General features: G+C 33.9%; 1 protein-coding gene across 1 annotated transcript in view; it reads right to left on the bottom strand.

The window, feature by feature from the left end:
- MALRD1 (MAM and LDL receptor class A domain containing 1) overlaps window positions 1-16,964 on the bottom strand; it is a 192,771-nt gene that overhangs the window by 71,695 nt on the left and 104,112 nt on the right. The window contains exon 28 of the mRNA XM_072329837.1: window positions 5,418-5,598. Coding sequence (XP_072185938.1) covers window positions 5,418-5,598 — 181 coding nt within the window. The remainder of the gene's footprint in view (window positions 1-5,417; window positions 5,599-16,964) is intronic.

The raw sequence follows: 16,964 nt of genomic DNA, 5'->3' as shown, positions 1-16,964 counted from the left end.
AAAAAATTCAGCTTCCCAATGATTATGAACATGTTCAATCACAGAATAAGAAGTCTTGAAACTGCTTAGCAATCTGGTTTATCCCTCTTGGTCTTTTCTCTCCTCCCTGCATCACCCTCACCCTGATTCCAGTGCAGAGAGCACTCAAAAAGTTCCATTCAATGTTATATCTGAAAAAGTTCATCTGAAAAAAAAATCTAACTGTCATCACCACGTATATTTTTCTAGTCTTGAAAAGCCTTCTCTTTTGGCACAATAGTAGAAATGCTTTGATTTCCAACCTGGTGCAATATTTCTCTTCTTTCTTTTAATCTTTTCAAAGAAGGCTCTCAAATTCATTCCCCGAATCCAGGTTATATAGTATTTGAATGACTTTATGGTTGTTCATACATATATTTATAGAAAATCTGCACATGCAACACCACTTAGATGAATGCCTTTCACATCATATGACATTGAATAAATTCTGAGGAACATGTGCATCATTTTATAATTGTTTTACTGGGTACTGTGCACAGTTATATTCTATTGCTCAAAGGCAATAGGAAGGAATTATCTTTCAAGAAAATGTTCTTTCATTTTTTTGTGCCATTATACCAATTTAGTAGATGTCTTCCAGCGAAGAACAGGGGTCTGAGGAGGTACACACCACTATATTCACATGTTGGAAGGACACATTGAGAAGGCTTCCTCATTCTCCTGGTTATGGGCTGCTCCCCTACTGTGGGGTAAAGAAGGTCATTGTATTGATAAAGCTCAACAATAACTTGAGCCAGACATAAACACCCACAAGGCGCCTAGCCCTTACATGTAACCAGTCTTGAGGTTGGGGTATAAAAGGCTCTAAGCACCTACAATAAAGGCCTTTTGTCCTGCATCAGCAAAGGAGTCTGCACCTCTTTCACCACACCCACAAGGGAGCTTAATGCCCTTTTGCAACACCCTACTGTATCTCTGACAGCCCTTGTAACCTGGGTTTGGGCAGCCTATATTTCCTCCACATCTCTCCTAACATGAAGCCCTTTCTAGGAAGTCTGGAAAATAAGAATTTTCCCATAATTATCAGCAGGTTTACCAAAAAGTAGCCAGATTATACAATTCCTGTATTCCACATTCAAATATCTTGACAATTAAGGATTTACCAAGTATCATAAAACAGTCTCAACAGGAAAAAAGTAATAATAAAAAATAAAATAAAATAATAATAATAATAATAAGAAGAAGATCAAAACCGAAGTAACTGGCCATACATTCTGACATTCTGGCTGAATACAAATATCTTAAGAGAATGAGTTGGCTCCAGGTGCTTTCCCTATTAGAATTCCCTTAGTTCTTACTTCAGGGCTAAGTTTGAATTGAATATTTCTGTTATAGAAGTTTGAATTTTTCACAAGTGAAGAAGAAGATACTAAATGCTTCACTAAATGTAGATCTTCGCATCATACATAGTTGAGAATTCAAAGAAAACACTGGCTTACATTAAAAGTAAAAAAGTTGGCCTATGCACCCAGACACCGGGATGTTTCAGGAGTTTTCTCTGATCTGCAAAGCAAGGATGGAATTCTAACGAAAAAGGACTTTTCCACCGAGACTTTCAAAGCTTCTTGTTTATGGGAGTATGGAAGCAAAGATGTTCAAAGGATTGTTGTTCCTTCATCTATGGTCTCTGACATAAACAGGAGGTGAGGAGGAATATAAATATACAAGAGGACAGGGAAAGACAAGTTTACCACCAGGCAAAGCATGCCTTGATATATTTTAAAGAAAATTTCCATTCTGCTCAACTTGTTAAATCTATTTCTTATGAATAAGAATGCCATGGTATTTTCATTTTGTTTTCTTTAAAACAAAAAAAAAGAATGTATTTTTAATACTAGTTATGATTTCATGTCTGCCTTGACACACATATCATAAGTAATATACCATACACTTATGTAATTAAAATGCAAGGAAGTCTGCAGAGCTAACCCACCTCCTTGCAGATTCCTTTATGAGATGTATGGCTTTCTACAACACACTGTATGAAAGCAAGCTGAAGGCAAACAAGCACAGCAAACTGAGCCTTTGGATTTATTAAACACTGCTATAACTATTATTAAGTATTAACATATTCCATAAAGCAGGTCTTGTACTCACACAGCCTACTCCACTGAAGTACTTTCTTTCTGCAAGGAGGCAGTTTTTTTTTTTTTTTTTTTTTGTGTTGACTATAAAATGTGAACCAGGAATACACTTTGGCAGCCTGCAAGAAGCAAAACACTATCCCCAAATATCTCAGAGGTCCAGAACTGTTCTGAAAGTCTTCCCTACCACTACAAGCTGCATGCTGGGAAGCAGCTAAACATTCATCTTTCTTTTCTCGTGCACTTCAGGCTTTCTTATATTCATTTCCTGCTTTTTTTTTTTTTTTTTTTTTTTTTTCAAATCTGTTATTCATGCTTTTTAAAAAATATATATTCTTTTTTTCTCTGCATGGTCTACTCCTCTGTTTATGTAATTAATGCAGCTAGGATGTCTATAACAATGTAGGAGAATTTTGTTTGGCTTAAAACATCTCAGTGGAAAATACAGATGTGGTCCTGCCCATTGGTAGGTCAGAAATGCTGCAGCTACAAACACAGTACATGAACAAGTGCTGTAAATCAAGTTCTTTTGTTGAGAATAAGCCCCTGACCCTTTCTGTCCTGCATATTATCCTTCTCTCCTAGGATCTGGCCATACCAAGATTGTGTTTGCTATTTTTTAGCCTTGTTATAGCTATCACAATAAAAAAAAATGAACCCTGTGCTGAAAAAATAACCAACAATTTAGACACGTCATATTTACTCTGTCCTGTATGTGCCAGGCTTTGGTCAGATGGGAAATTTTCAAGAAAATGGCAAAAATATACAAAGAATCAATAACAAGAATGAAAAAGGTTGGATCAGGATCCTTCATGTGATCATGCCAAGCTGAAATTCAGTATGCCAAAAGTCTTGAGAAAATTAAGCAAAAGAATCTCATCTTGTGAAATAAAAGGAAAAAAAAAGATCCTACAAAAGATAGCATGAAAGGCACTAAAAACAATGCAATGATTCCCTCTTGACTTTGATTTGAACGTTGATTACATTGCAGACACTATAGAGACAGAAAATTCGTAGGGGGTGGGTTGCTTCTTTGCTTGCTTATTTTGTTTTGTCATCAAACACATGCACATATGCAAGAACATGCAGTTAAAAAGCAAATATCTGACAGAGTTCCTATTCTGCTGAAGAGCAAAAGCATAAGCATAAAAACATTGTAATAGGAATGCACCTAAATTTTAATGAAAACCATACAGCACATGGCATATGCTACTGAAGTTAAGTGAGCATTTCCTCATCGTATAAAGATTGTGTTTTATTGCAATATAAAAACATACAACATGCAAGGGACAAATCTGTCTAGGATTACTGTCCTTGGATTCTGTCTTTACTAAACCAATCTCTAGAAAAATGTTTTTGTGTTGCAATTTGAATTCCAACCATGCATTTTAAACTCATATGAGAAAGGCTTCCTCTAAATCATCCACCTTCATAAACATTAAATTTCTGCAAAATACACGGTATATTACTAACCAAAACTGTGAGTATGTAAAAGTCATCATAGCACAAAGTGCAATTGCTTTTTTTAACAGCTTCTTGCTAAAACAATGGTATAAAACAAACCATTATATACTGTAACAAACTGAAGTTACTTTCTCAACTGGTTCTCTGTCAGGGTATATTAATGCAGCACTGGTTATAATGCACTATTAATATTCAGACTTATAGTGTTCACAGATTAAAGCAATCTTTACTGTTTGAGAGCTTTAAGATCCTTTATATGACACCTTTCCAACTCCCTACTCAAACAGTTTTCTTTAGCTCAATGACAACTACGTGGAATATATCTAGTAGCAACTATTTTCAGGTTATCATAAAATATATGTAATTAAGATGAAGCAGAGGTATTTTTACATTTTACAAAAGAATGTGAACTTTAATGGGGACTAAATTTATAAATCTAATGGGGAGTTTTCTTCTTCCTTAAAAAAATAAATCCTTCAATTTTTATTTGTTGAATATATTTGTGAAAATGACTTTGAAATGGCTAAGTTGTTATAGCCCCTAAATGGGATAGAATCCTTGGGATGGAGTTTAACTAGATCCCACCTCATGAAATAACATATTTGAGCATAATTTGTCAACAAACTTCAAGAGAGATCAACATCTTCCCATCATTTGTGGGTTACAGACAAATGCTGATCTCCCATCTTCTGCCAGGGCAGTCCTAACCATTTCCTTATGTCCTTTGGAGAATGACTACATGCCCAGCACTGGAGGCAATGTGACATTTTGAAAAAGCACAATGGAATCACAATATTCATAGGCCAAAATACACTTTTAGGGGTAAATTGGTCTTAGAATTTTAAGTTCAGTTTTGTAGCAGGACCAAAGATGTTTCCAGTTTCCACGTTTTGGTTTACAGTGCAGAGCAGTTTCTCAATGGATAAACTACATATTGTTTTTTCAGATTAAATTAGACATAAATATGGTCTTTAGAATTGTACTTCTATCCTCCAACCAAAGCACTATCATCCAGACCATGGCAGAATATTCAGTTAGCCTAAATAACATCCCCCAAACTCATACAATATAGATAAATGATCTCAGCAATTATTTTCTTATTCAACCAATCCACTTTTATTGTCACACTGTTTTTTTTTGTTTGTTTGTTTGTTTGTTTGTTTTGTTTTTTTCCTACCAGGAACAGAGACCACATTCTTCTTTATGGAAGCCACAATCCAAACAGCTTTTATTTTTTTCTTATTTATTTATTAACATGCTAGTTAGACTAGCTAGACTGTGTCTCTACTTTACATCCATAAGGAGACGAATTTACTAGGATGAATACCTTGTGAGTTACAGGTTATATTTATTTTGCTGCCCCTAACATTTGAAATGCAATAAATAATGGAATACTGATAGAGGCTTATCTGTAGTTTCAACTTATTTTTAGAAAAAGAGATTTTGCAATGAAATATGGAGATCACAAGTCTCAATTAACATAATCTGAAATTGTTTCTACGACACTATTGTGTACAAAAACAGACTTAACAGCTTAGTAGTCAACTAATCCAAACAAAAGTACTTAAAACCAAGTAAGGAAACACAAATTCAGACATTTATTGGATTTATCTACAATAGCTTAGTGTGAGAATTTCATACTAATGCAAGAATTTCTATATGAATAAAATACTATTAAAGTTATATAAGAGAAAACAGCATATCGCTAACTGAAGTTTTGGATGTAGGCACTGCAAGAAAATCAGTAAAATCATCAGATATTTAAAAACAAGAAAGAACATCTTATAGCTCCTTTTAGCATCCTTCTAGAAATTTCCATCTCGTACTTACCCGTAGAGCAGTTGTTGAACTCTATGTCATCTAGTGCTGCTCCTCCTCCTAGATCTCTGGTACGGATACCTTCAAAGATAACTTCAAAACTTCTCAGCTTCCCCAAATGTAATTCGACTTTGCTCCATTCTTCACTAACACTTCCTGAATCACTCCATATTTTCATAATTCCATTGTCAGTCTGAAGTTTGAATAAAGTGTAAACAGAAAGATAAGTATGGATTATCAAATACCAACTTTTGTACAAAAATAGAGAAAAGGTAAGAACGTCGGTTCAGTTTTGCCAGGAAATGATAAGTGCACATTGACGAGATAGTAGGAAGAAAATAAACAAAATCAGATGATTAATGCAAAAATCAGATAATCATCAATAAGAGATCAAGTCTCAGTACAGAAATTACTATGTGCATGATTGAATTCCAAAACAGTTCATTTTTCACATAGTTGCATTTAGTGAAATTCTTTGTGTTTAGAAAACATTACTGGATATAAGGCTACTTTTTTATTTTTATTTTATTATGGTATCAGATAAGAAGAACAGTTTAATGATTGAGAAAAAATTTTTTTAAGGGAGGAAACAAATATATTCATGTTTAGTATAGTTTTTTCTGAAGTTAATTAAGAAGCATTTTGACTTTCAAATGTGTTAATATATTTAAGAGCTTTTCCTTATATATTCAGTCATACTACCTAACTGGCAAGTCAGCAGCAAACAACACGCTAATAAAGACTCTAAGAAAGCAGTACATGAATAAGCAACATCTATGGAAAATAGTTAAAAGAGTTAAAAAAGTCAGAGAACCAAAACCTTAACTTTCTTTATACATAGTAAAATTGTTTGATCAGATTTATGTTAATAAGACTGTCATACATATTTATGGTGAAAAAATAAAGTTGGTTGTTTCTGTTATTGCATGTTGAATAAGGAAGTGCAGTCACATCTGCACAAAAATATTATACTAGCTGTTTCTGAATCAGAAAATTCAAATAATTGTTGATTTCTTTTGAAGTCTTCAGATCTACCATGAAACAGAGTTACTGAGGTGTGGCTTTACAATGGTGGTTTTGAAAATCTTCATTAATAAATGTATCTAATTATTTAATAAAAGTGCATTTTTTATTGTTCACTAGATATCTAACTAAAAAACATAATAAAGAGTCTCCATAACTCTCTGAAGTCCACAGATACACAGTTGAACAGATCCACTGGTGTCCACCTAATAACTGTCCACTAGTTATACTAGTAGAAATAGTATCTCTCTGTAACTCACAAGGAGAGTTTGCACAAGCAATTTAGGAGGCAATTTTAGGTCTTGCTCATTGGTGATGTCTCATTGGTTTAAAGTCAACGACACATTCAAATAAAGAGAAAATAACATAGTAGGTGCTTTGTGCCACTTATTCCACAGATGGTTGATGACAATTGGTTGTGATTTTAACTGCATATTTCTCACAGTGAGACTCCTGAACGTCATGTGCTATCACATCTGAGATCCATTTATTCAATAGGTTATGCCAGCTCCTTTCAGGCCAATAATCAATACAACTTAGGGGAGCTGAAACCAAAATGAATATAAAAACCTTTCTAAAAAATACACTTAAATTTCAATTTTAAAAGTGCAGAAGAATCTATAATAACACATAGCTCAAAATGAGCAAATACTATAACTGAAGTTGATTTTAGCAGTGGAAAAACTTTTTTTTTTTTTTTTTTTTTTCAAATCTAACTACTTTTGCTTTTCTTCAAATCTGTGTTAATAATTTAATTATTTCAGTAACTCCTAAATAACTGTTCCCTTGTTTATAGTCTTTTTAAATGATCTCCATAAGAGTGCTACATATTCTTAGGATAATTTGTTCAGCCTGGAAACATCTTCTGTCTACTCATGACATGAATAAAGCACATAGTTATGATGAGATACATTTGGCTTTAATGTCTCTGACATAGAGAATAAAGCAAAACTTAAAAGAAAAGTTTTCAACATTAAATTAATTTGTTGTTTCTGGAACCTCTTCTGTCTGCCGCAGAGGACTTTTTTGGAATGGAAAAAATCCCTAGACATTATCTATAGGACATAACTCATTAATTTTACAAAAGTAGCCCAGTACTGTTTATTTGTAGTGAACCTAGGAGTCTTAATAAGGGAATTCCTTTCAATTTATGTATTTAAATAAGCATTCAAAACTTGCATATATCACAACAATAATACCCAAATGTATATAAAAAAAACTGCAGTTCATTTCAGCTGTGTGGAAATCAGTGGAACTTCTTGCAACGTACAGAGGTAAATGTTTGTATAAAATCCAAAAATGTGAAAGGGAACACAGTTAACTGTAATCTGATCCTCAGTTGTATTGTTAACAATGATGTCATAAGCATGAATTATCAAGTCTTTCTGCAGTTACAAGAATGAGAGCATTACTTCTTCCCAATCCCCCGCCCAAGTGACACTGAAATACATAGAAAATAGTTTGCTAGAAAGAAATTTAAATTTGTAAAATTGCATGAAGGCTGTTCAAATCTGGACTCTGCAAATTACATCTTTTTTATATGCATACCTATATATTCATATTTAAACACACATTTTCTTATTGGGAAACATATCTTGGAAATATTTTGATGGTGGGTGAAGAACAGGAGTCAGCCTGTTAGTACCCTAACATTCTGTTTCCAAACAAATTTTAAAAAGATAAAATAAAATAAAAAATTGGTCTCTTTCAATAGTACAAGTACATTGTCTGCATGAAACAGCTACAAAGAGGTATGAAAGGGAGACAGGCAGGACACTTGGCCCTCCCCTCCCCCAGCCCAGACAGTGGAGTTGGCTTGGCTAAGGGATGTGAGATGTACACTTTTCTGGATATACACTTGGCATGAGAGGATCATAACTTATAAGATTTGCAGGTTCCACTTCATGAATTATTGTTTTGTTTTGTTTTTCTGCATTCATTTAATCTGTCTGGCGCTTAGGCATTTGTTTCATATCTTTGGAATGCGTATGCTTCAAAAACACTTATATGGCCTGGAGGTGGGGGGAAATGACTGTGCTTTGACCTTCACGTTGCATCCAGAAAACCTATGACCTTTTCTAATTCCAATACAAGTGTATTCGTATAAAAGAGATATGTGACAGTAAGAAGAAACGTGTCTTAGAACAGAGGAGACTGGAAGCCCCAGAGTCACCTTTCCTTGTGTTTCGATGAGGCTGTTCTACTGACTGGTAGAGTGCCTAGATAGCTTTTCTAACAGGGTTGTCAACCCTTTCTAACTCTGTGCTCCACCAGACTGATAAAAGTTGATTAGAATTCTGGGGCTGGACCACACATGCGGGGGTTGATTATGTTGGCTATTAATCAGGATAAAAATCCTATTTTCCTATTTACCCTGGAAGAGTCTAACTGCATGTGGTCCTAAACAAACAAGCAAATTAGTGGAAACCATAAAAACCAAACAGTGTGATCTGTCCTGCTCCCTTGCATTCACATCTCTGATTTAGTCCTATGCTAGGAATCACATTACCAGCTCGTCACTCCACAAGACATTCTTCTTGGGCTCCTTTCCAGTTCAGTTTTGTTCACCCCACACTCTAACTTCTATTAACTTCTCCCTTTCACTTCTAAAACCTAGTCAGCACCTACTTTCCCATCTACGTACTCTTGTCGGCATTTCCACTTCAGTTAAGCGCGGTAAAGAGATTCTTGCATAACAACCATCCTACCAATCTCAGTTAATAAATAAATAAATAAATAAATTTCAAAGAAATATAGAAAACTGTATCGAGAAGCCAGTATACATAAAAGGAAAATCTCCTGTCTTCTCAAACAGAAAGTTGAATTCCGAACCATGAGACCAAATAGTAAATTTGACTATTACATATATGAAACTATTCCAAGGAGGAAAACAAAGGTTTTCAGAGTTCACTGACATAAAATGCACAAGCAAAATATATTTTCTCTAAAAACTTGGGCAAAGTCCACTTTTTAGCAAGGTATCTCAATTGACAAAAACGTTAACAATATCACGTCACCACTAACACATAACAACTAGATTTTTTTTTTCCTTCTGACCTTAGTAAACCGTTTCTTTGATATTTTCCTTCCCCAAAACTCACACTGAGACTAGTAAAACTATGTGTGAAGAGGATGTCTTGGTTTCACTCTCTGAAAAGCTGTTATTAATTGCATGTCACTGCCCTCTATGGGTCGGACACAGTGTAAGGTCAAGTTGAGGTGATAAGTCACCCTTAGTGAAAGCATAACATTTACAAGACCTTTTCCATTGACTTGCAGTAGTGACTCTGTGTCTTCCACAGACCAATCATACTGAATGACAGAAAACCTCTCAGAGAGTGGGAGAGTTATGGTCTAAGACAATCATAAACTGTTTAAATCTGTACAATTTCATGCCTTGCCATATTGGCTAATTCTTATTCACATGCAGAAGATTTTTTACTCAGCTTCTCATAGTCTGAGAGGAACTGTTTCTTTGCAATTGCTTTACCTTTGAAATCAGAATTTTCTCTATTCTTGTCTTTGTCTGAAGAACAATTTAAGTGCTTATAACCTCACTTCTGAACACTTCAAGGGGAGAGTATCTTACTGGGCTCAATATTCTTCTGAATTCACCTGGGTATACTAAGAATGAAGGAGAGGGAAGGATTTCTTTCTGTCTTAGAAATCCTTTTTATTTTGTGTCTGGCTTTTATATTTTCCATATGCATCAGAGACCATAATTATTTTTAAGCCTCCATTTCTAGTGCAGTCAGAACAATATTAGAAACTGAACTGAGAGTATGCAATAGAAGCATGTAATTCTCCCTTACAAGATATTGCAGAGAAAGCTCTTATGAACACACTCTCCATCAGAGGAATACAATAAGAATTCCAGCATGAATACCAAGGTTCTGCCATAGTTACTTCTGCAGTGAAATAGCAACAAAAAATAGGTTTTGATCCTGTGCTGCACCTCTCCTATTCATGTTATGAGCTAAGAGTAGTTCAAAATCTTTCCTTGTCTCATTTGCATCTGATATGTCTTTCAACAGAGCCACAGGAAATGAATCCGAGCTTACCAAATGGATGGAGGCAATAAAAATATTTTTAAATATTTCTGGATTCCCCAAACCAAATATTCTTAAGGCCTTCTTAGTCAGAGAGAGAATATTTTCAAATGATTCATAAAAAAACATTAACTGTGTATTATTAATAGCACATAAATAAATTCAGTACTGATGGTATCAAAAGGCTTTTTGATATCTTTCTACAGCACCATTTAGACTATCAAGACTCTTTTAAAATCATTTTAAACATTTACAACAAAGCACTTTTTCCTATCCCTTTGAAAATTGCATCTTCCTGCCTGTTACCATACAGATTTTTTTTTTTCTTAAACAGAACATGTGTTATAAAAAGCAATAAAACATATTAGAGAAACAATTACATAAATTTTACAGCCACTCTTCATTCATCAGCTTTTATGTGCATGTTAACACCTCTCATACCTCTGTTGCACAATGGTAGTTCAGAAGGGGAATTTATTTTCCAGACTACGTTTTGTTACTTCAGAATCCATTCTATTTTCACAATGTGCAAATAAAGTTAACTAATATGCATGCCGTTAATGCAGTTTTATTTTCTTAGTATAATGTCATCATTAAATCATTTCAATGGCTGACCAAGCAGTTTAAAGGCAGAATCCCACAACGAGATTTGCTGTTTCTCTCCTTCCTTCTTTAATTCAACAAGGAACAGAGAACTGTCCTTCACTTTTATGTTTAAATCCAAAGAGCATCAATGAGCGTGAGATAGAAACAAGAGAAATCACAGCTTTTCCTCATTTGTTCATATTTTAAAGGGCTTTTCTATGAAGTTGTAGCTCTCTAAATCACAGAACAATGAATATATCTCTCTAAATCACAGAACAATGAATATATTTGCTGATTGTTTTTAGAAATATCTATCTAGTTATTTAGTTTTAAAAGATATAGAGTGAGGTCTATATTGAGAAGGTTTTGAGCTTCTTCCTTGTAGACCTGGGCAGCAAATACCTTTTACATATCCTGAAAAGAAATTAAAAAACCAAAACAAAACATGCTAAATTATAATAAAAGAAAATGATAGTTTCTAGCTGAATCTCTTACCTAAAAAAAGTGATTGCATGTATCACCTAAAGTCATTTTCAAAGTCCTTAGCATATTCTTCTTTTTTAATTTTTCATTTATTTTCTCCTAAAATTCAAAATCCTAAAAGAATAACGCTTAGATTATTTGAAAATAAATAAATAAATAAATAGCAACAACTCTGCACCTTTACCTATTTTTTTTTCTCCATTAGAAGAACAGAAAATACTTATCATTTGATTTATATATATTTCCCTGACTTGTATAGTGCCTCTGAGTCACAGGAATAAGTGTTTCCTGCCTGACTCAGTGGCAGTACAAGACTGACAGAACTATCTAATATCTGGACTTTTCAGTGCTGGAAATGATGGACAAAGCTTGAGAATGACTCAAAAGAAAATACTATGTATTCAGAACACTCCTGCTGAGGTTGTGATCAGATGGCCTGGGGGAGCTTCCAGCTGGTTTCTTACACTATACGAAAAACCTGAGAAGCCCAAATTGAAAAAAAAAAAAAAAAAAAAGAAATAAAGAATAGTTTTGTATGAAAAACTGATAAAGATAAGAAAACAAAAAGAGATTTTCAAAAAGCTGTTGACACGAAGAAAGCTGAGAGCAGAAAACAGAGCCGTACAGATGTGTTTTGAATGAGCACGTGTGTCTTCCAGAACACTGTCCATCACTGTGCTGATAACACAGTACAGATAGTTCAGTGGCACTTCACAGCACCACTAGTCACGATGTCACCTCAGCTTTATCAAACCACATTTTTGTGCATGCAAAGAAAAAAAAAAAAAAAAAAGCTACATATATATATCATATTCTTCCTTTGCCTACTGCTTTGAAAGTTCGTCTCTCTCATTAAATAAACATGCAGAGACTTTGGTTAAGATTTCAGCCAACAGAGGTAGCTCACAAAAATTTATACAAAAAATAACAACAAAAACCAGCACACCAACAGATAACAGAACTTAACCATTTTCAGGTTAATGCCTCAGAAATAAGAAAATTGAAATAATGAAACATAGTAAATTTTACTCTAGGAGCATGCAGCTGAGAGATAACTCAAGTACCAGTAACTTCAATGGAGATTTATAATTCTTAGCACTGAAAAGAGCTCACAAGTTTTCTCCAGTGTTTCAGAGTTATGTTTTGACAAGAACTAGAAATGCTATTTAGTATGACCCTGCATTCTGTAAAAACTGTTGAAAAAGAAACATCAAACTGGTCAAATAACATCTTTAAGACATCATTTGATCCAAGCAAAATTTATACTGCATTAATACATTACTATGCATGAAAAATTGGCTTCACTGTTATGGATAACTTACAAAGTCATATAATTGCATTTTCACAGTGTATTGTAGAAAGGAAGAAAACAGTAAGATGAAACACTGATATTTCAGCTTTCAAGCCTTTTATTAGGCAGTCTGCATGTATTAGTCTGTGCAGGCTTCCATAATAAGAGTTAATGACAAAGTCTATCCATCCATCCCTTTCATTTTCTCCACTGTGCAAGACTTTAAGATAATTTTCACTCTCTCAAATATCTTCTCCACAATTTTCATTTCCAAAATTAACATTATGATAATAAGTGAATATGCATTCTAATAAACAATTTTGATAGGACTTATACCAACGATGAAATTTATTTATCTTTAATTCACCAGTTTAAGAATTCAGGAATCTGATAGTGAATTTCTTTGGAGTATCAGAAGGCATTATCTGCTCCTCCTGTAGTGAATGTTCAAGCTCACAGTGTTTCCAGGAGGCAAGTGACAAGATTCTTGGTATTTAATTGCTGTACGTGCTTAGTTGAGAAAAGTGAGTTTCAAAAACGATTATGGAGAGTGTCTAGCAATTCATCTGAAGATAGACTTTTGTTTCAAGTAAGAAAGCCTTAAAAGAAGTAACAAGTTGCTCATTAGCAAAGATGAAGATATAGCTATAAACCTTGTATTTTGGAATTCTAAGGGAATGAAAGAATAATGTATTGATTGTCTTTGGAAATTTCCATCAGAATCATATTTATAAAGTTTGATTCATCCTGTCACAACTATTAAATCTGCTAGATTTCATTATAGTAAACTTTCATTTATAACAAACCACACTGTTCTGTGTTTTAGCTGTTGTTATTTGTTTGCATCTCTCTAGACGCCCCTCATTCAGTTGTCATCAGATATATCTGTATACTTGAGCTGTTAAAATGCATCTTCATTTTGTGTGATATCTTTATCAATTCAGATTAACAAAATGGCTCCTTCTGTCTTACCCCTGTCCTCCTTTACCTTCATGTGCAAAATCTTTATTCCCAAATTTAATCTAACTTTTCTTTCTTAGGTAATTTAAAGGATATGCATGTTTTTTTTTGTTGTTGTTTTTTTAACCCAGTCTTATTCTGCAAAGACTAAGTAACAATATGCATTAAAGCCCTTTCATAAGACCATCAGCACTTTGAGCAATTTATTTTTGTTTTGTCACAAACATTACCACCCCTTTGTTTTAATCAAGGTTATTTGACTTTTTTCCCATCTCAGCACTGAGGCAGCTTTGCTTCTCTGGAAATACAAAGCTTATATGGAAAACAACATTACAGAAACTCCAGAATTGCTTTGGACAACAGCTACAAAAAAAAAATATATAGTGCCAGTGTAAAGATGATAAACAAAGTGAAAGCCTCTGACCTGTACTTAAGGTGACTATCTAAAATCCAGAATCTATACACTAAGAGACATATGAATCAAAATCATAATAAATAAATAAATAAAATCCAAAGTGAGAAGCGAAGATTTAATTATGAAGAGCTTCAGTACTATCATGACAGTTGGCTTTACAGATGGAAGTCCCAATGCAAAGCCAAAAAGGAAAAGAGAGGAAGAGAGGAAGAGAGGAAGAGAGGAAGAGAGGAAGAGAGGAAGAGAGGAAGAGAGAGAGAGAGAGAGAGAGGAAGAGAGGAAGAGAGAGAGAGAGAGAGAGAGAGAGAGAGAGAGAGAGAGAAAGAAAGAAAGAAAGAAAGAAAGAAAGAAAGAAAGAAAGAAAGAAAGAAAGAAAGAAAGAAAGAAAGAAAGAAAGAAAGAAAGAAAGAAAGAAAGAAAGAAAGAAAGAAAGAAAGAAAGAAAGAAAGAAAGAAAGAAAGAAAGAAAGAAAGAAAGAAAGAAAGAAAGAAAAAAATATCTTTACAGGAATTCTGCTGAGAAGAAGATAAATTCTGGGGGAAAAAAATCCACAACAACAAAAAAATTAAGCTTTTTTTTTGGGGGGGGGGAAGGGAGGGAGGTGGAGGAAAATAATTAAAAAAGAATACTTAGGGGCAGTAAAACAAAAGCATAAGATGAGAGATAATAATTCTTAAGACCAGCAATGGTCTTCTGAATTTCCATACAATTATATAAAAACATTAAAGACTTTACTAAATATTTCTTGTCATTTACTCAAAGTGGCAAGATTTCAGGACAAGCATTGACATGAAATATTAGCTACTAATCATCAACAAGGATCTTAGTGTACTTTTTCAGAAACATGAGAATGATTACTGCCAGTCAGATGTCACCCCCTCTTTGATGGAGTGGGATGTTCACTGGCATATAACTGTGCATTTTTCTTCATGACATTTACAGAATGTTCCTGTTCCTATTAGAATGTTCTTTCCCATTTGATTGTAGCTTTGGGGCTTGTAGAAATACAGAACAGATCCACTAGGATATTTGATGACTCGACAGGCTCAGGAGAATCAAAACAGAAAGGGTGAGAAAAATAGCAAGATCTTTATATAGAAAAGGCTAGATTAAAAATCTGTAAATTGCACCGAACTGATCCTGAGCAAAGGGACATCTTAAAGAGGGATGCTAAAATCCCATCTCTGAAATATCTCATGGATAATTATTTCTTTAAAATACCAAGGAATCAGAGATCTGATTTAAAATTTTAATTTACAGCTATGAAAATTATTCTCTACAAATTGAAGTCTCTCATAACTGACATTTCCTATTATACTGAAGCACTTCAGCATGATGCCATCACTTTCCCTACTTCTCTCCCCAGTGACAGACACCGTATATGTTTAAGAACATAAAAAGTTATGCTATACATATGATGTGAGGAATGTTCAGGATAAAAGTTCACATGATTCCTGAGTGTTTACATTGCCAGTTTCATTTTGAAGTATCCAAATTATTTAATGATATGTCCAAAATTAATATATTTAACCAATAACATTCCTGAATGTAGCCAGTAATGCTTACTGAAAGTAATATCGTACTGTCTAGTAAGGTATAAAATATACAGCTACCTATCTAGAGGAAGCTATATGGAAAGCCATAGATACTTTTCACAAGACTTCCTGCAGATGCTTTCTTTGTAATAAGAGAAATCATATGAAAGACTCCCTTAGACAAAGTAAGTAAACTTCTGACAACAAAAGAGAGGCTACAGCAACAATCACAGTGGCTGCATGGTATGCATTTCTAATTTTTAGCACAGGAATCCATCCACAGGTCTTAATTCATTTCTTATGAAATTTATCTACTTGCTGGATAAAGCACAGGAATCTCTTAGATTCCTTTCCTGTTGCAACATAGTAATAATTGGTTGCATTACACAGAGAGGATAGTTCTGAAGTGTCAGCAAGAATTCAAATATATGAAAAAGAATTTCTAATACCTTTCAGCCTGACAAAAACAAACAAACAAAAAACATAAAAATAAGAAATAGCAGGAAATTCAGAGGCATTTTTTCCTCCCTTAGGATCAAAAAAGTTGGAGCTCCTCTCCCTAATGTTTTGGCCTTCAATGAAAAAGCAAATGAACAATACTGAGTTCCCTCAAATTTTTCTTTCTTCCCATGTAACTTTTCCATAATTCATTTCTGTTTTACAGGTTCAGTGGCTGTGATAACCTTCATTTCCCATTTCCAGTTTTTCAGTCTTTCTCTAGATGTTGCAGACAAAGAAGAAGCTCTGTATTTTCTAAGCACATTTGTTCCCTTCAGCAAATACACACAACTAATTATCAGAAGATTATAAAACTCCTTGTGTGAACTAAAGAAACACTGCAACATAAAAATATACAAATCAAAGGGAAAATATAACCAATGAGGGACCAAATAACTGGAACTGTGATACCTCCACCGGATCTGTGGAAGAACACACCTTGACAAAGGGAAAGGCAAAGGTAAAAAAAGGAAATAAATAAATAAATAAAATAATTTAAAAAAAAAAAAAGTGCATTTTGTGAGTCAGTAGAGAATTTTTATTAGCTATTAATTCCTTACTATAACTCATGTAATCATAAAGCAGTAAAGAAGGTAGGCTGAAAAAAAAAAAAAAAAAGAAAAAAAAAAAGAAAAACCGTCATTCTTTTAGTAACACTTGAAGTACGTATCTGGTGTATATTGTTAAGAAGATGGAAATCCACCTAACTCATTTTGTGAC

This window comes from Excalfactoria chinensis, chromosome 2 (genome assembly GCF_039878825.1).
Source record: "Excalfactoria chinensis isolate bCotChi1 chromosome 2, bCotChi1.hap2, whole genome shotgun sequence".
Taxonomy (NCBI): domain Eukaryota; kingdom Metazoa; phylum Chordata; class Aves; order Galliformes; family Phasianidae; genus Excalfactoria; species Excalfactoria chinensis.
This window is presented reverse-complemented; position numbering and strand designations above follow the sequence as displayed.